The following is a 17722-nucleotide window of genomic DNA, read 5'->3' as shown; positions in this document are numbered from 1 at the left end:
CCTTTCACGTTGACCCGCGGACGTGATGCGCCAGAAGAGAGACGAAAAAATCGGAGAGGACTGCCTGAAGCACGTGCCTCAGGAAAGTCGGAAAGGATCTGAGTGTGGCTGAAGCGGAACACTCCGTCGAGCCATGATGTGGCTGTTGTGGTGTTGAGGAGGGGACTGGTCGATGTGACGGTCTGAGAATCAAGTGAGCCCCTGAGTGGTTGTTGACTTGCCTATAAATTGAGTCAGCATGTTGACAAACGTTACAAAGAAAATCAAGGACCGAGTATGAACTGATGAACAGTATGTATATGCATACCCGTTGCCTGTTGCGGATATGGTCTTTATTTTCTGTAGGAAGAGAGGAGGATGAAGAAAAAGGGTTCTGGTGGACCTGATGTGCCACAAGATATGCACCCACAGGGCAACGACCTAGTCTACTTCTCTATAAACCGTCAGTATACAGAGTGCAGAGAAGGAGTCAACAAACATCCATATTGCCTAAGTCCTGATCAGTTATGATGTGTAAATGTATGTATGTACAACCAAGGAAAACAACTCACCGTCATCAACTCAGGCCACATCCAACAAGCATGCGCTTGAAAGTTGGACATCCCGGATATGGATACCCCTCGGCTCAACGCGGCTCCATCTTGTCCAAGCATCACCCCACTAACCCATCCCCAGCAACACCCCAGAACCCCGCCATCTCCAACACCTTCTTCCTCCACTTCGTCAATGTTCAACGTGGAGACGGTCGTCATGCTTGTCCAGTTCTTCAACCCCGCGTCAACATCCATCCATCTATCCATCCATCATCAGCGCAATCCTTAAAGTAGCACGCGATTTTGTTGAGCCAACGTGATGTGAAAGATGTCAAGTCTCGCCCGTCTCGCTTCCCGTGTAAATAAAAAATAACGGCTCAGGGGGACCCAACAATATGCACAGGGCAACAAACACCCGGCTTGGATCTTTTCCTCTCCAACATCCACGGCAACAGAAACAGCCTAGGTAGAAGCGAAACGAAACGAAACCAGCCCACCACCACCACCACCATCCCCTCCAAGCATCATCATCATCATCATCCAAGCATGTCATTCACTTGTCACGAGCGCCGCGCCGCGCCTTGGCCGCTCGGCAGCAGCATCCGCAGATCCGCCAAGTCCTGGCGTCGGATCGCTGGCCAGACGGTTAAATGGGGATAAATAGAGAAAATGGGACCAGAACCCCTCCATTGTTAGCCGCAACGGCAGACGTCCACATGAGTGAGGGGCCAAGATGGGGGATTGGAGATACATTGCCCCGCGATTCCAGCACGCCGGGCCGTCCCCATCCCCGAGCTCCAAACCGGGCCGGAACTCCTAGACCGGGTGACTGAGTGTGAGAGAAAAGTCTCACGAGCGGGTATATATATAGGTAACTAGGTAGACCACCCGGTTCTTTCGGTTGTCAACGAGTGACGTCTTCTCTCTTTCTTTCCCTCGGACATCACAATCCCAAGTGATCTGTTGACATCCCCTATTATCCCCTACCACCAACACTAGTAGTAGACAGACAGACACAAACAACCACCACCACCACCATGGCGCCCCTCATCACCAACATCTACACCGCCGACCCCTCGGCGCACGTCTTCAACGGCAAGCTCTACATCTACCCCTCGCACGACCGCGAGACCGACATCCAATTCAACGACAATGGCGACCAATACGACATGGCCGACTACCACGTCTTCTCGCTCGACTCCCTCGACCCCCCCTCCGAGGTGACCGACCACGGCGTTGTCCTCAAAGTCGAAGACATCCCCTGGGTGAGCAAACAACTCTGGGCTCCCGACGCCGCCACCAAGGACGGCAAATACTACCTCTACTTCCCCGCGCGCGACAAGGAGGGCATCTTCCGCATCGGCGTCGCCGTGTCCGACAAGCCCGAAGGCCCTTTCACCCCGGACCCGGAGCCCATCAAGGGCAGCTACTCCATCGACCCGGCGGTCTTCGTCGACGACGACGGGTCCGCCTACATGTACTTTGGCGGGCTCTGGGGCGGCCAGCTGCAGTGCTACCAAAAGGGCAACAACATCTTCGACGCGGAATGGTCCGGCCCCAAGGAGCCCTGCGGCGCGGGGGCCAAGGCGCTCGGCCCGCGCGTGGCCAAGCTGACCGACGACATGCGGCAGTTCGCCGAGGAGGTGCGCGAGATCACCATCCTGGCGCCGGAAACCGGCGAACCCCTCGCCGCCGACGACCACGACCGCCGCTTCTTCGAGGCTGCGTGGATGCACAAGTACAACGGCAAGTACTACTTCAGCTACTCGACCGGCGACACGCACTACCTGGTCTACGCGGTCGGCGATTCCCCCTATGGGCCATTCACCTACGGCGGACGGATCTTGGAGCCCGTGTTGGGCTGGACGACGCACCATTCCATCGTCGAGTTCCAGGGCCGGTGGTGGCTGTTCCACCACGACTGCGAGCTGAGCAAGGGTGTTGATCATTTGCGGTCCGTCAAGGTCAAGGAGATTTGGTATGACAAGGACGGCAAGATCGTGACGGAGAAGCCTGAGTAAGAGGAAAACAAAAAGGGGGTTGGAGGTCTGTTCGTTTGTCTGTTCAGGAGAACATGGAGTTTATGAGTTTATCAGCGGGTATATTAGGTACTTGTATGTAGTTATCGTGTCTGCCTTTTGTTGTCATTCCTTGGTCCTTCGTTCCATGCTTTGTGACGTCTACTCTGTACTGTCTACCTGGAACGATGCGATGCTGTCGTCTCTCCTCTATCCTTTTGTCATTTTCATGCATCAAGCCTCCCACAACGCATATGCAGTATACGTATGCATCAACTAGTTATGACCATCCAAACCCAAGTCAGCCAACCCAAGCAAAACCAAACCCCCTGCGCCATATCATTGAATCCCAAGCATTCCAACCAAGAATACCAAACCTACGCCCAACCATCCATCAAGTTTCAAAGCTGATCCCAAACCGCCACCACCCATCCATCAACTTTAACCATCCACAACCCCCCAGCAAACCACTTCCCACCCCCTGATCCCTCACCCATCAACCGTGAGACAAGAGTGCATCCTAAACCTCCACCCCCACCCCCACCGCCAACCTCTCCAACGCCTTCTCATACCGTCCCGGACTATGATCCGTCAACATCCCCCTGCCAAACCTCAGCTCCCCAAACCTCTTCTCCGCATCCCGCACATACCTCAACACCACCCTCCTCGCCGGCCTCCCAAAATGATTTTCCTCCCTCTCCCACCACCTCGCCGGGCCGGGCGCCCCGCTGGCCGCCACAAACGCGTCGCGCCGGAGCACGGGCGCCATCTCGATCACGAACACTTCCCCGGGCGGGACCAGCTTGACGCCACCTGCCGCGGTGATGGATTGCCGCAGGGATTGGAGGGTGGTGTAGGACCAGGTGGCGTCGTCTTTGGTGGCGGTGTCGTCGAGGTAGGAGAGGGGGTCTTCTGCTGCGGGAGGTTGGGTGGAAGAAGAAGAACCTGGTTGGGTGGTTGGGGACGTGGTGGTGGAGGACGACGAAGCCCCGCCCGGCCAGTATCCCTGCTTCTGTGACGCAGCGGCCAGGGACTGCCAAACCCGGCGGACGAGTTCGGATTTGGCGGATGCGTGGTCCGTCTTAAGCGCCAGCGCGGCCGCCTGGAGGTCATGCAACAGGCCCAAAGAGAGGTGGGGGACCAGGTCGTTGCCGTTGACAATGGTGGTGATGAGGCCGCGCGTGGCGAGGCGGAGGGCGGGGCACACGGTCGCCGGCGGGCCGTAGGCGTAGACGTGGATGGGCCGGTTGGCGGGGAGGCAGATGTGGCTTGGAGCTTGGGGCTGCGGGCCGCCGTGGTAGGTGAGCAAGTTGGTGTGCGGCTCCGCGGACGTGACGAACGGGGTACCGGTGCCCTGGCCAGGCTCGGAAAGCATGATGGCCAGGACCGAGGTCACGGCGGCACCGAGGGAGTGCCCGGTGAGGACCAGGCCGTAGTCGGGAAACTCGTCAAGGGCCGCCTTGAGAGTGTACAAAACGCGACCGTCGCCGCCGTAGAGAAGGCGCTTGGCCGAGGCGTGCACGCCCTTGTGGACCTTGTAGGTGCGCCCGCGCCAAACCAGATCGTCGTAGTCGCACGTCATGTCGGCCAGCACATCCTCGAAACCTAGAGTGCCGCGGCAAACGAGCACAACCGCCTTGGACTCGTGGTCGAGCGAGATGTAGTGCACGAGCGGGACACCAGTGTTGGTGGCGCCTGTCGCATCGGCGCCGCCCTGGGGATCGACGAAGGACGACAAGAGGATATCGCTCGGCTTGGAGCGGGTATGGTGGGCAAAGACGCGCAGCTCGTGGTGGGTGTCGTCGGTGATGCCGGGGCGCGGAAACCCGGTGCCGATGCCCATAAACTTGAGGAACTTGGATCCGTAGGATGCAGAGGCGAAGCGCATGTAACGTGCTGCGTTCGCGATCATGTGGCGCTGAGGGAACATGCCGGGGATGACGCCGTCGCGACGGAGGGTGCCCAAATGCTCGGCCGGACTGAAGGTCCACTGGTAGACATACGACACGAGAGACGTCTGGGACTTTTGAGTCCCGAGGGTGTAAATGTTCTTGGTGAACGACTGCATCCGACGAGGCTGCCTTGCTGAGGCGTCGCTTTGCGATACCAACTCGGAGCCTGCTTCCTCGGCAGCTCTGTTTGCTGGTTCGACAAAGACGCGCGGCGCGGGCTCGTTGTCGGGAGCCGTGATGGAAATCGTTTCCGACAAAGAGACAGTGGAATGCCGGAGGCTCTCGTGGATCGAAATGTAGCTGCGCCGGTCCGAGTCGGTCTTGGGATCCGTATCGGAGCTCGACTCCTTGACGCGCTTCGACGGATGCAAGACCGCCTTGAGGCTGTGACGCTTCCCATGCTTGGAATCCTTTTCGCGTTCCGTCCTTGCGGCGGATGACGGGGTACCCCGTGCGGATTTTGAAGACATCCTGGACGGGATTGCAGGCGGCGAAAGGGGGGTTTCGGGGCGGTCTCGGGTTCGGGTTGCGCGGCTGCCCGTCGTCGAAGCCTCTGTCAAGGGCGCCGGGAGGGTGTATGAAGCAGTAGACCTTGAGTCAGCAGACACCTCCTCACCAACGTAGCTATCGCGATTCACCAAACTCTCGAGCGATTTCCGGCTAAGCCTCTTCTCCATGTTCCACAAAGGCATCAGCTCTCCGTTGCCCTTTTGGAACGACATTTGCTTCTCCTGGCGGTCCTCGTGCCGAAAGACGAACCGGGCTGAGGCCGCAGAGCCGCCGTCCGAGACTGGCCGGACATGATCCGCCTCGACCAACTCAAGCCCCGGGGGTGCCTCGACATGAACCTTGTCGATGTCGCCCACGACCTGAACCTTAATCGTCTCGGAGGTGACAATCTCCCGGGTAATGGACACCTTCGAGTTCTCGGGAAGCGAGCTGGCGATCCAGCGCTCAAGCTGCTTCGATGAGACATCTTGGGGTTGGACGGGTTGGACGACCTGGGTGGTGGTGGTGGAGGTGGTGGAGAGCTGGCGACCGGCGGGCTCGTCGCCGTAGACTTCGACCTTGGTTCCGTTGTTGAGGACGACGACATCCCATACGATCTCGTCGACGGCGAGGCGGAGGCGCTCCTCGGCAAGCAGGTGTCGGCAAGACCTCTGAAGATATGCGAGGGCGCAGAAGGCCGTGACCAAATCAGAGGCGCTAATGGGCACCCCTTGGCCGTTGAGCGAGGGCTTGCTAAACTCTCGGCGGACGAGGGCAATGATGCTCGCAATGGCGCGGGACGAGTCGGTCGAGCCAAAGAAGCGGTCCAGAGTCCAGAGGAAAGCCTGCGTGGTGTCGGAGAAAATGGACAGGGCGGCGCTCGTGAGATTAAAACCGGCGGCGGCCCAGAAGATGAGCTGATCGACGCGGGCATGGACCGTGTCGATGGTCTTCTCGATGTTGGACTCGAGGTCGGTGCGGACGACTTTGGCAGCGGAGCGGAGGACGGTATCTTTGCCGGCGGTGCTCAGGACGCCGCCGACGACGGTGCGGCCGAGCTCGATGGTGGACAGGGTGGTGTGCTTTGCGACATCTAAGCCGTATCCGCCGATGGTGGTGCCAACACGGACAGCCAGGCTCGTGGAGCGGGTGGCCAGGCTGACCAAGTTGGCGACTCGGGCAGGGAGGAGTCCATAGCTGACGTCGGGGGCAGCGCTGGCCGAGGCGAGTCGGGCTCGTCGCAAAGCGAGGAACTCTTCTTCGGGGGTTAAGGGTGGCGGATGGGTTGTTAATGTGGTGCTATCATGGTTTGGTGTTGGTGTAAGAGTTGAGGCACTAGATGTCGTCATGATGCAGGCAAGCCGGGGGTGCCGGCGCCGTTGCGGCCAAGATGCAAGTTGAGTGCTCTAGGCCAAGCGCAGCAAGGTCAAGAGGGAGCAGTGTCACAACCGAAGGGAGGACAGGACGGCTGCGGCACACGGCATGGCCCGGTTGTTGCGGGATGGACTGTGTTGAAATGAGGGAGGTGGGTAGTGTTTAGTACCTATATGGGGGAGGTTTCTTGTTGGGGAACACGTCAACGGAACGACAAAGGCCATTGCCGATGTGGAAACGGGGGAAACACAAACGAGGCGGTGGGCGGACAGGGGGTTCTTGGTTGGGGAAAAGAGTGGAAAAACAGTGGAAAAGACAGGGCCGTCACACCCGCAGCGGCCCCAGAGTCTCGTCATGCATGATCCGTGCATGGGGCCTTGGTGCCCATCGAGGCCCAGTCAAGACTGAAAAAAGGCATGTGACGTGCATCGAATTGCGGAGTACACTATCGCAGAACTCGGGAATGGCACTCCGAGAGGTGGATGACGAGGACCCAGCACTTTGTGTTGACCATGGTGTCGGGTGTTGGATGAAGTGTTGGAGGACGTGCTAGCAGTGGGAAAAGGGTGTTGTTCTTGCAGAATCACGGTCAAGTCGTTCGATGCATTCCATCAACTTGAGAGATGTGTTGAAGACAACGAGACATCAGCCGAGGCTACGGGAGAAGAACCCCAACAAAAACAGACAGAGACGAGTCCTTCAGTAATGATCCAAAGTGTGACATTTCAACATCATCCAGGTCCAATGTTGGAACCAACCTGAGATATGGACAAGCCTGAGAAGGCGGTGGAAGAAGGATGATGCTGGTGCTGAGAGACACGAGTGAAACTGGAAGAGAGAAAACGGATGCAACCCTGGGGATGCAATGGATTCTTCAGGGTTCAAAGCGGGGAGCGAGAGGGAAAGAGCGGTGGGGAATGGCGGGGTGACGTGGGATTCCGGTCGGCGACCCCGCCATTCCTGCGGGAAGATGCAGCATCATCAATCAGGGTCCAGGATGAAGATCTTCAACTCTAACCCTGAAATTTCAACCCTGAATTCCGTTCTGCCCCGCCCCCACCAGGAACAGCCTCCGCCGCCCTGGGCTCTGGGCAGCAATAGCGGGGATGTGCATGTCAACAACCTCCGACATCCCTCCGTCTTGTTTGTCAACTTGTAAAGTAAGCGCTGAGGTCAGATCGACAGCCTCAGCCAGAACCACTAAAGCAAACTTGCTGTGCGTCAGTTTGCCGTTGATTCGATTTTTCTTTCTTTTGTCTTGTTGATACCCAACTCTGTCTCTCTCTTCTCCCCGTTCTCAAGAAAGGAATCTCGGCGGCGGTGTAGACACCGGAACGGCCTGACCCCTCTCTTCTCCAACACCCAACCCTCGATTCACATCACCCCACTACTCGCCGTCTCTCCCAATGGCCGACAAAGAACTCTTCCCCTCCGAGTACCTCTCCCCCGAGGTCCAGGCCGAGCTGCCCCCCGGCTACAAGCTGCGCCAGCTCCGTCGCACCGACTACGACACGGGCTTCCTCGACTGCCTGCGCGTCCTGACCACCGTCGGCGACATTCCCCGCGACAAGTGGGAGGAACGCTACGACTGGATGGCCAAGCAGGACGGCTCCTACTTTGTCATTGTCATCGAGGACACCAACACCTCCCCGCCCCGAGTCGTCGGCACCGGCGCCCTGCTGGCCGAGCGCAAATTGTGAGCATAGACTCCCCGACACCAGAGATATTCCCCAAGACGGACACAAAAACTGACACACCCAAAGCATCCACAACCTCGGCCTTGTCGGCCACATCGAGGACATCGCCGTCGCCAAGGACCAGCAGGGCAAGAAGCTCGGCCTGCGCCTCATCCAAGCCCTCGATTTCATCTCCCAGAAGGTCGGCTGCTACAAGACCATCCTCGACTGCAGCGAGCACAACGAGGGCTTCTACGTGAAGTGCGGTTTCCGCAGGGCCGGACTCGAGATGGCCCACTACCACGAAGGCCCCAAGAGTAACAGCTCCCAATGATAACCTGAGTCATTTTCGTCGAAGGAAAAGAGGAATGCTTCCGGCCAGTTATGACAAACGGGGGCTGACTGAATGGCCGTCTTTTTGTACGAGGGAACGACACAGGCCACGACACGGCGAATCTTTGAGTCCGTCGTGTTTCTGTTCCTAGATCTGTGGGACGCCACACGCCACGGGGTGGCTACTCCATTATGCTTGGATACACATACGGTTGGCCGAGTCGAGGGGCGCAATATTTCCACGGTGGAACAAGCAACATGCTGCAGAACGCACTAGCTTCTGACATACCAGTATTTGAGGGACATTGGTTCGTTAGGGTTTCGTAGTGTACACGCCCAACACGTTACGAACTGAGGAGGACGAGCTGAGAATAGATGTATAGATATAGACCAGGAAAACACTCCATATGCGCACTCTCTCCTGCAGCATAGCCGATTCGAGTCATCTCCTGAGACATGATTTAACGGGCGTCAATAGGAGACTCGAATCCGACAATAGAATCACTGGGGAACTACACACACAAATCGCCAAACACCATTCGCACCAGCTCCCACTACTCCCTCCCCCTACTGGTGAACCCCGCAAGCTGATACCCTTCCTACATCCTCATTGCAATCCCGATGGTTCTTTTTTTGCGGCCTTGGAGTGTGACTGGCCCCTCAGATTGGACCGTCTCCTCGTCACATGTGCTTCGGAAAGTTAGAGTGTTACACTACGCAGACACAGTTCAAACACACAGAACGCCTACACTGGGCAACCAGGGGAGACTTCGGACGAGGTCGATGGGATGCTCTGGAGGATGGTTAAAGCGTAGCTGGAGATGTACTTGGTGTCTTGTGTTTCTTGACTTTTGTTCGTCGGATTCTTAGTCTGTCCGAGATGGATCCTAGGTCTCTGTATTGTCGCAACACAAGCGGATGGGGTAGGACGGATGCTTTGACGAGAGACCTCTCAACGGAGTTGGAACCCTTCGGTGCTCAAGTATGGCTGGCCTCTGCAGCCTCGTCTTACTCATGCCGGCATTCACATGCATCATTCTCATTATTGTCTTATGTCCCCAGCTTCCCCGTGTCAGCCCGTCTCGTTCCCATACTCCACGGACTTCCGGATATCCCCAACTCTGGACCTCCGAACGGGTGGCATACACCAACCAACAACCAAGTTGTCTCCTGCCTTGTTCTCTTCTGCGTCAATACCCCTTTCCTTTCCTCTTTTGATCAGCTGCTTCCACTCCGATCTTGACTCTCCGAGCCCCAGAAATGGAGAGAGACGTGCACCTCGCCCTTACCCACATCCGCATCGCCCTCGTCCAGCTAGAGTGAGTTTGTTCCTTCTTTTCACGAGCGCAATTTGAGATATTGGCTTCATCTGGGAAGTTGCTCTGACCTTTAAAACTAGAGCTTGCCAAAAGCTCGACGTCACTCCCCCATTCTCTTCTTCGTCCCACCCGCGACGGAGACGACAACGGCCTTCTTTGCTAGGAATCACCCACAAAAGCGGAACTGCAAAAGCTCTGAGACACTGAACTCTTCCTCTCCTCCTCGGTCTCTCTTTGAACTGAACCATCATGGCACCCTCCCGGCTGACCGACACGGCCCCCTCTGCCCGAACTGATGGCCAGGCGGAGGTGCTGCCGTCGGCTCCGCGGAACTGGATCATGGGCGCCGAGGCGTTTGGGCGTCGCATGCCGCATCATGATGGGATCAAGGCGCTGTGGGAGACCAAGTGGAAGCATCCTGTAAGTGGGCTAGTCAGGTAGTTACATGAATTGGATGCCTGCATCGCCATGCTCAGGGACTGGCTGGCTCTTCTTACTGACCTGCTCTGTCATCTGCAGTGCTCTCTTTCCGTTTACCCCTTCCATGATGGCGCGTATGAGGATTTTGAGCCCATCTTTCAGGAGTTGATTGAGGTATGTGTTTTTCCCTCTCCATACAGCGCCATGATATGTATGCGAGCACCTTCCAACCTCGGACATGATTCCACCTGTCCAGACACACCCAACCAATCTGACTCCCTCTGCAGAAAAACATCAACTCCGCCACCTCCCCCTCCTACACCACCGCCTTCCTGCCCACCGCGCGCCGTCTCGCCGCGGAAGCCGACGCCGCCGCCGCGCGCGGCGACGACCCTGCCACCGTCAAGGCCCTCTACCTCCGCGCCTGCGCCGTCTACCGCATCGCCCGCTTCCCTTACATCACATCCTTCCCGGTCGTCAACGACAAGGACAAGTGGGTCGCATGGGAGGAGCAGAAGCGGACGTACCTAAAGGCGGGGCAGGTTTGGGAGGGGGCGAAGTTGGAGGAGGTGTGTGTCAGACACAAATGGGCGAAGGGGGCCGATAGGGAAGGGGGGATTTGGGTGTATGTTAGGGTTCCGGAAGGGAAGAAAGGAAAAGTGCCGGTGGTGGTGCTGATGACGGGGTTGGATGGGTATCGGCCGGATAATACGGTGAGGTGTGATGAGTTTGAGAAGAGGGGTTGGTAAGTGAGACCCTGCCTGGTCTTGGTGTCTGCGTCTGATCCCATGGATCTGGGATGGCATGTGAGAGGGCGAGATGCGATGCTGACTGACTTTGTGCGTACGCATCCAAAGGGCTTCCGTGGTGGTCGAAATCCCCGGAACCGCCGACTGCCCAGCCGACAGCGCCGACCCGGAGTCGCCGGACCGGCTGTGGTCGAGCCTACTGGACTGGATGGAAGAGGACGGCCGGTTCGACATGGCGCGCGTGGCCGTCTGGGGGCTGAGCAGCGGTGGTTACTACGCGGTGCGGATTGCGCATACCCATCGGGAACGTCTCGCCGGTTGCGTTGCTCAGGGCGCGGGGACGCATTGGTTTTTCCATCCGGAGTGGTTGGACAAGGCGGATGGACATGAGTATCCGTTTGAGTACGTCCTTCCCCTTCTCTTTTTTACCTCGCGTGTGAGATTCAAAAGTTGGAGGGCGGGTGAAGGATGTTCTGACTGACGACAAACAGGCTGCTGCCCTACCTTGCCATGAAGCACGGCTTCACCTCGGTCGAGGAGTACAAGGCCAAGGCGCTCAAGAGGTTCTCGTTGCTCGAGACGGGGATCCTGGATCAGCCGTCGACGCGTCTGCTTCTGATCAATGTACGTCTGTCGAGCTATTGTTTCTCAAGGGGACTCTAAGCTGACGTATTCTTACTTGCTAACTACCTACTTAGGGGACGCTGGACGGACTCATGCCCATCGAAGACTCGATGCTGTTATTTGAGCACAGCACGCCCAAGGAGGCGCGCTTCTTTCCGGGGGTTTTGCATATGGGATATCCGATGGCCAATGCGTCGGTGTATCCTTGGTTGGAGCAGGTGTTGGGTTAATTAGATGGGGTTTCAGAGGATAAGGCATCGATTGTTTGGTGTTGGGCATTCGATATCGCGTTTGCTAGGAAGTCGTTATTTTTACTCTTCCGCATGTTTCGGCATTGTTTTTGACTCGGTGGTTGCTTTATCGTAGGTTACAAGAGAACCGCAAACATTGATGTTTCGTCTCCTGCGCTCAGTCATCTCACCTCCCCAACCACCTGTCCCCTCCCATATGTATCTGCATTGCCTTTTCCTCAAGAGGTCGCTTTTACCAGTGGCTATAAGTGAAACGCGATCATTGTTTGATGCTGCTTCTTTTTGCTTCTCCTTCACTCCTCTCACCTCCCCATCCAACCGCCGTCCACCACCATGACATGGCCACTCACATAAGCACTCGCCCTGCTGGCAAGATAGACGACGGTGCCCTTGAAGTCGTCGGGAGTTCCCCACTGTTGTGCAAGTCAGCATATACATACTCCTCTTCCCTCATCCTTGAAAACGAGAGAGAAACAACTTACCCTCCCCGCAGGAATCCTCTCACTAATACTCCTATTCCTCACCGGATCCGCCAGCAACGCCGAGTTCATCTCCGTGTCGATATACCCGGGCGCAATCGCATTCACATTCACCCCCTGACTTGTCCACTCGTTCGCAAAACTCTTGGTCAGCTGCGCCACCGCGCCTTTTGAGGCGGCGTACGCCGGCACGGTAAACCCGCCCTGGAACGACAGCAGAGACGCGAAATTGATGATGCTCCCCTTCCTGCCCGTCACGGGCGACGGCTCGAGGGAGAGCATGTGCTTCCCCACGTCGCGGGTCAGCGTAAAGACGGAGTTCAAGTTGGTTTGGATGACCAGGTTGAAGTCGCTGTCGGGAAACTCGGCGCAGGGGTGCCGGCGCTGGATGCCCGCGCAGTTGATTAAGATGCGGATTTCGAGGGACGGGTTGTCGGAGAGGATGCGTGGGATGAGAGACGAGACGGAGGAGGGGTCGGAAAGGTCGCAGGTGTAGATTTGGCTGCGCCGGCCTAGGGAGAGGATGGTGTCGTGCGTGGTGGTGTTGGAGGCGTCGCGCTGGATGAGGATGATGTCCGCCCCTGCTTCGGCGAGGGCGATGGCGACCGCTTGGCCGATGCCTCGTGTGCCGCCCGTGACGAGGGCCGTGTGACCTTCGAGGGAGAATTGGTTTTGGAGGAAGGAGGGGATGCTCATTTTGGAGAGTGGTGTGTGATGGTAGTGGTGGTGGTTCAGGGGTATAGATGTGAGGTAAGATGTAAATGAGTGAGGGTTGTCTCCGCTGGTGATGATGTTGAGAGGAGATATGTGTAATGGATTCGGTGTAAGTGAGCACCAGCTAGGATGTTCTGATATGTATCAAATGACGACGAGCTGGAGATACCAAAAACCTAAAGCTTAAACAAACAGTGTAAACCCTGTCTGCTACCTCCTAACTAAGCTCTTTATTCGTGGATTATTCCCGTTCCCAACGTTGGCTTCCAAGCTCACTTGCCCCTGAACTGTCCAGGTGACACCATCCTGCCCCTCCCTGGTTCAAACACACCACCGCCGCTGCTGCACCACCCCGGAACCGGAGCTCTCCTCCAGCGATTCATTGTCATGAATTCCTCTCAACCAAGGCAGGTTTGCACAAGGCGGGGCTGTACACTGTAATACAAGATTCTATAGGGCCAGATTCGGTTGTTTGTGTGCCCCACTGGCGTTCTGTCTTTGAGGGTTCCCGATTGAAGCCCAATCCACTTCGAGAAACTCGGGTAGCAGTCTGGACCTGCATATGGCGGGCCGCGGGGGATTCCAGGTGACTTGGTCTAGGTGCATGTCGGGTGCCGAGTGTCGGGATGAGATCGGGGCTGGATACTTGATATGAGATGAACATGGAAAGTCTGAGAGAAGAGTGGTTTGGATGGGGATAGTCTCGAACATGGTTTATACCATTAGCTAAGGTTCTTTGTGTTTTCTTGTTACAACATCGGGTTTCTTGGGTTGCTGTCATTAATTCTTACTCTATCTTGACCCGAGTACATCTCCCCTATCATCTTCAACTTCACATCCACAGCCACATCTCACCTCTCCCTCATCATCCTTCCACAACCATGGCCCCCTCCCACGTCAAAGCCTCCATCCTCCACGGAGCTCGAGACCTCCGTCTAGCAAGTTCTCCCCTCCTTCCATCACAACCCACCCACCTTCATACTAACCCTTTCCCAGGAAGACCGCCCCCTCGACCCTCTCGGTCCTCACGACGTCCTCGTCGCCGTCAAAACCACCGGCCTCTGCGGCTCCGACCTGCACTACTACAGCCACTTCCGCAACGGTGACATTCTGGTGCGGGAGCCGCTGACGCTGGGCCACGAGTCGGCGGGCGTGGTGACGGCCGTGGGCTCGGAGGTGAGCACGCTGCGGGTCGGCGACCGCGTGGCGCTCGAGGTCGGCCAGCCCTGCGAGAAATGTACTCTCTGTGTGGCGGGACGCTACAACATCTGCCCGGAGATGCGGTTCCGGTCATCGGCCAAGGCGGTCCCGCATGCCCAGGGCACGTTGCAGGAGGTGATTGTGCATCCGGAGAAGTGGTGTCATAAGTACGTCCTAGCTACCTACCCGACCTGCATGACTCCATCATACATGCCCCACGAAGAAAAAGAAGGCAAGAAAACAGCCCAAAGAACCCAAGCTAACCCACCCCTCTCAGACTTCCAGACTCCGTCACCCTCCCCGAAGCCGCCCTCGCCGAACCCCTCGCCGTCGCCATCCACGCATTCCACCGCGCCTCCCCGCTCCCTCCGCGCGCAAAAGTGCTTGTCCTCGGTGCGGGTACCGTCGGCCTTTTGTGCGCCGCGGCCGCCCGCGCCATGGGCGATCAGGCGTACGTTCTTGTTGCGGACGTGCAGGCTGACCGGGTAAAGTTTGCCGTGGAGAACGGGTTTGCGGATGGGGGGTTTGTGGTTCCGGTGTCGAGCACGCCGCCGCCGGTGGGAGGAGGAGGTGGTGGGGTGCAGCAGCAGCAGCAGCAGCAGCAGCAGGGGATTGAGGAGAAGTTGAAGAGGGCGAGAGAGTTGGCGGGGAGGATTGGGGAGACGGAGATAAGGAAGAAAGTTGGGGATGGGGATGGAGAGGTGGAGAGGTTGGGGTTGGTGGATGTGGTGTTTGAGTGTACCGGTGTTGAGGCTTGTTTGCAGGCGGCTATTTATGTGAGTATTCCACATCCCCCCCCTTTTATTTCTATTTCTATTCTTTTTCTCTTTCAAGAAAGAAAGAAAAGAATCTGATTCTAACCGCTCCCAGGCCACCCAACCCGGCGGCAAAGTCCTCATCATCGGCATGGGCAACCCTGTCCAGACGCTTCCCGTGTCGGCGGCCGCCCAGCGCGAGGTCGACCTCGTCGGCGTGTTTCGGTACAAGCACACGTACCCGCAGGCCATCGAGCTCATGAGGCTGCGCAAGGAGGCGGCTGTGAGCCACCTGCCCGACGTCACCAAGCTGATTACCCATCGGTTCCGCGGCCTGGAGGAGGTGCCCCGGGCGTTTGACATGGCGGCGAGGGCCAAAGATGAGGAGGGGAGGTTGGTGTTGAAGGTTATGGTGGAGATGTAGGAGGGAGAGGGTGTCGAGATGTTGGAAGGCCAGTGGTGCATGTGGAGTGAGGATGTGAGACTGGTTAGAATATAGATGTTGAGTTTGGCAAACACAGGCTCAGCAACACGGAAATGAAGACATGGGAACCAACCCCTCCCCCCCGAATCTGTTCAGAGTCATCAAAATCTCTCTATTCTCTAGTCTTTCTCACACAAACTTGCCAACTATTTACCTCTATCCTCATCCCCATAGTTACCCCGTCACCTCCTCAGCCTTCAGCAGCTATCCCCTCTCCCGTCTCCCACCGACAACCGTCACGACTTATCCGGAAACCCAAAATCCACCCCAAACGGCGGGTACACAAACCGCTGCAGCTTCCCCTCCCTCTTCAACCCCTCCGAATACTCATTCAACACTTTCATATCCTCCCCATCCAGCTCGATCAAACTCTGGATATTCTCCCGAATCCTCTCCGGCGTCACCGACTTGGCCAGCACCGTGCTGCCCCGCGCGAGGTGGTAGCTCAGCAGCACGGCGGCGGGCTTGACGCCGTGTTTTTGCGCGACCTGCACCACGGGCTCGGCCGTGAGCAACGGCCCGCCCGTGCTGCCGAGCGGGCTGTAGGCCATGATGTGGATGCCTTTTTCCTTGCAGAGGTCGACGATTTCTTGCTGCGGAAGGGCCGGGTGGTTTTCGATTTGGTTGACGGCGGGGAGGACGGTGGCGTGCGGGAGGAGTTGTTCGAGGTAGCGTTTGGAGTACTGGAGATGAAGTGAGTTAGTTAGGTTTGCGGAGGTGGAGGAGATGGGAAGGGAAAAACGAACGTTGGACACGCCAATGCCCTTGGTCTTGCCCGTGCTCAGGAGCTGTTCCATCTGCTTCCACGTGTCGACGTGGTTGTGGGAGCGGATGATGTCGCGCTCGCCGTTGGGGAGTTTGGGGAAGCGGTCATCGTTGCCTGGGTAGGGAGGAAAAGAGTCAGGTCAGTTTGAAGAGTCGTCTTGAAAGATGTTTCAGAGAAAGGACTGCTGTGTACTCACCCTCAGGGTTCATCAACAACGGCCAATGCTAAGTAGGTGGGTTACCACCACAATCCGTCAGCGTCTCTCTCTCCCCCCTCAAACCATGAATCATGAGCCTAAATGATTCCAAGGGACCTTACCACAAGCACCAAATCCACATACTCCAAACCCAAGCTCTTCAAGCTCTTCTCCAACCCCAGCGCGCACCGCGTGGTATACGTCGCCCAAATCTTGGTCACCACAAAGATGTCCTCGCGCTTCACGATGCCCTGCGCGAACGCGTCCGCCAGGCCCTGGCCGACCTCGTCCTCGTTGGCGTAGCAGTAGGCGCAGTCGATCAGCCGGTAGCCCGCCTTCAGCGCCTCGAGCACCGCGGTGCGGACCTGGCCTGGGGGGGATTGCCATGTTCCTGTTTTTAGTTGAGGGAGAGCGTTAGTGCGTACTCAGGGGAAGGGTTGGAGGAGGATGGGATGGGATGGGGGAATATACCGAGGCCAATGGCGGGGATGGAGAGGCCGTTGTTGAGTTGGTAGGTTTTTGTGGCTAGTGTCGTCGCCATTGTTGCTGTTGTTGCAGCGGGTGAGTTGGGGATAATGGTTGGAGGTGTTATCTGGGATGTGAGTGCCGAGTTAAAGGTGAAGAACCTGGTGTTTACAAATCGCGGGAGGAGGAGAGAGAGCCGAGGAAAGCAGGTGAAGTAAGCCGTTTTGATACTGATATGTCCACGCTACTGGCTCACTACAGCAGGTTACCTCTTGATGGATCCGGATGAGAGCAGAAGCAAAAGAAATGTGGACTGAGTGGATGGTGAGGAAGCTATCTATACACCTGATCTGACGTATCATCTACCTATTATGTGTCTCTCACACAAGAACTGAGAAGGTCAGAAGCTACCCGCCGTTTCATCATATCCGCCCACCAAGTACGGCATACCTTGCTCCCCCAAGGCCGGCTAAATGGCGGGTTCCCACGAACCATGTGCTGTTCCAGAGCAACATCGGGAAGCGGCATGAGGTGGAAAGGGGTCTCGGCGGGCGAGCAGACCATGGCCAACAACATGTTCCTCAAGGGACACCTCTTCTGCGGGGTTTGGCGGGGTTTAGCGGGGTCTTGCGCAGGGACAGTGGACTTGGCCGGTAGTAATCTCTGCCAGGGGAGGTCGAATGGTGGTATTTTGATAGGTGGAAAAATGCTTCTCCAGCGGGAACCGTTACGCAGGAGTTGGTCGGCCCTGGGGGTTTGTGACCTGGATGATGTCTGGTCACATCATCCAAGGGGGCAGTTCAGACATACATAGACCCTGACTCAGGTAAGGAAACGAGCGCCGCAGAAAGAGTACAAAAAAAGACAGACCGTCCGCACCATGAGCATCTCATATAAACTCCCAGAGTAACTACCCATACAACTC

At 57.1% G+C, this 17722-nt stretch overlaps 9 protein-coding genes across 9 annotated transcripts; 5 read left to right on the top strand and 4 right to left on the bottom strand.

Annotated features, from left to right (window-relative positions):
* Positions 1–1570: 1570 nt before the first annotated feature.
* Positions 1571–2554, top strand: VTJ04DRAFT_2292 (uncharacterized protein; the record flags this gene model as incomplete). Its single annotated transcript, XM_069360065.1, has 1 exon — positions 1571–2554. One exon carries the CDS (start codon positions 1571–1573, stop codon positions 2552–2554), a length of 984 nt encoding a protein of 327 aa, XP_069220813.1.
* Positions 2555–2597: 43 nt separating this feature from the next.
* On the bottom strand, positions 2598–2942 carry VTJ04DRAFT_2291 (uncharacterized protein; the record flags this gene model as incomplete). Its single annotated transcript, XM_069360064.1, has 2 exons — positions 2598–2827; positions 2873–2942. The coding sequence occupies 2 exons, from the start codon at positions 2940–2942 to the stop codon at positions 2598–2600; spliced, it is 300 nt and encodes a 99-aa protein (XP_069220812.1).
* Positions 2943–3071: 129 nt separating this feature from the next.
* Positions 3072–6341, bottom strand: VTJ04DRAFT_2290 (uncharacterized protein; the record flags this gene model as incomplete). The annotated part of the gene is made up of 1 exon (XM_069360063.1): positions 3072–6341. One exon carries the CDS (start codon positions 6339–6341, stop codon positions 3072–3074), a length of 3270 nt encoding a protein of 1089 aa, XP_069220811.1.
* Positions 6342–7772: 1431 nt separating this feature from the next.
* On the top strand, positions 7773–8376 carry VTJ04DRAFT_2289 (uncharacterized protein; the record flags this gene model as incomplete). Its single annotated transcript, XM_069360061.1, has 2 exons — positions 7773–8062; positions 8130–8376. The coding sequence occupies 2 exons, from the start codon at positions 7773–7775 to the stop codon at positions 8374–8376; spliced, it is 537 nt and encodes a 178-aa protein (XP_069220810.1).
* Positions 8377–8448: 72 nt separating this feature from the next.
* On the top strand, positions 8449–8652 carry VTJ04DRAFT_2288 (uncharacterized protein; the record flags this gene model as incomplete). Its single annotated transcript, XM_069360060.1, has 1 exon — positions 8449–8652. The coding sequence occupies one exon, from the start codon at positions 8449–8451 to the stop codon at positions 8650–8652; it is 204 nt and encodes a 67-aa protein (XP_069220809.1).
* Positions 8653–9943: 1291 nt separating this feature from the next.
* VTJ04DRAFT_2287 (uncharacterized protein) lies at positions 9944–11717 on the top strand (the record flags this gene model as incomplete). Its single annotated transcript, XM_069360059.1, has 6 exons — positions 9944–10114; positions 10214–10288; positions 10402–10859; positions 10972–11265; positions 11355–11487; positions 11562–11717. The coding sequence occupies 6 exons, from the start codon at positions 9944–9946 to the stop codon at positions 11715–11717; spliced, it is 1287 nt and encodes a 428-aa protein (XP_069220808.1).
* Positions 11718–12040: 323 nt separating this feature from the next.
* VTJ04DRAFT_2286 (uncharacterized protein) lies at positions 12041–12913 on the bottom strand (the record flags this gene model as incomplete). The annotated part of the gene is made up of 2 exons (XM_069360058.1): positions 12041–12151; positions 12221–12913. The coding sequence occupies 2 exons, from the start codon at positions 12911–12913 to the stop codon at positions 12041–12043; spliced, it is 804 nt and encodes a 267-aa protein (XP_069220807.1).
* An 899-nt stretch (positions 12914–13812) lies between these two features.
* Positions 13813–15310, top strand: VTJ04DRAFT_2285 (uncharacterized protein; the record flags this gene model as incomplete). The annotated part of the gene is made up of 4 exons (XM_069360057.1): positions 13813–13869; positions 13928–14298; positions 14409–14907; positions 15002–15310. 4 exons carry the CDS (start codon positions 13813–13815, stop codon positions 15308–15310), a joined length of 1236 nt encoding a protein of 411 aa, XP_069220806.1.
* A 296-nt stretch (positions 15311–15606) lies between these two features.
* On the bottom strand, positions 15607–16873 carry VTJ04DRAFT_2284 (uncharacterized protein; the record flags this gene model as incomplete). The annotated part of the gene is made up of 5 exons (XM_069360056.1): positions 15607–16053; positions 16117–16250; positions 16333–16360; positions 16455–16723; positions 16804–16873. The coding sequence occupies 5 exons, from the start codon at positions 16871–16873 to the stop codon at positions 15607–15609; spliced, it is 948 nt and encodes a 315-aa protein (XP_069220805.1).
* Positions 16874–17722: the final 849 nt, after the last annotated feature.

This window comes from Mycothermus thermophilus (assembly GCF_041956435.1).
Source record: "Mycothermus thermophilus strain CBS 625.91 unplaced genomic scaffold VTJ04scaffold_2, whole genome shotgun sequence".
Classification (NCBI taxonomy): Eukaryota; Fungi; Ascomycota; class Sordariomycetes; order Sordariales; family Chaetomiaceae; genus Mycothermus; species Mycothermus thermophilus.
This window is presented reverse-complemented; position numbering and strand designations above follow the sequence as displayed.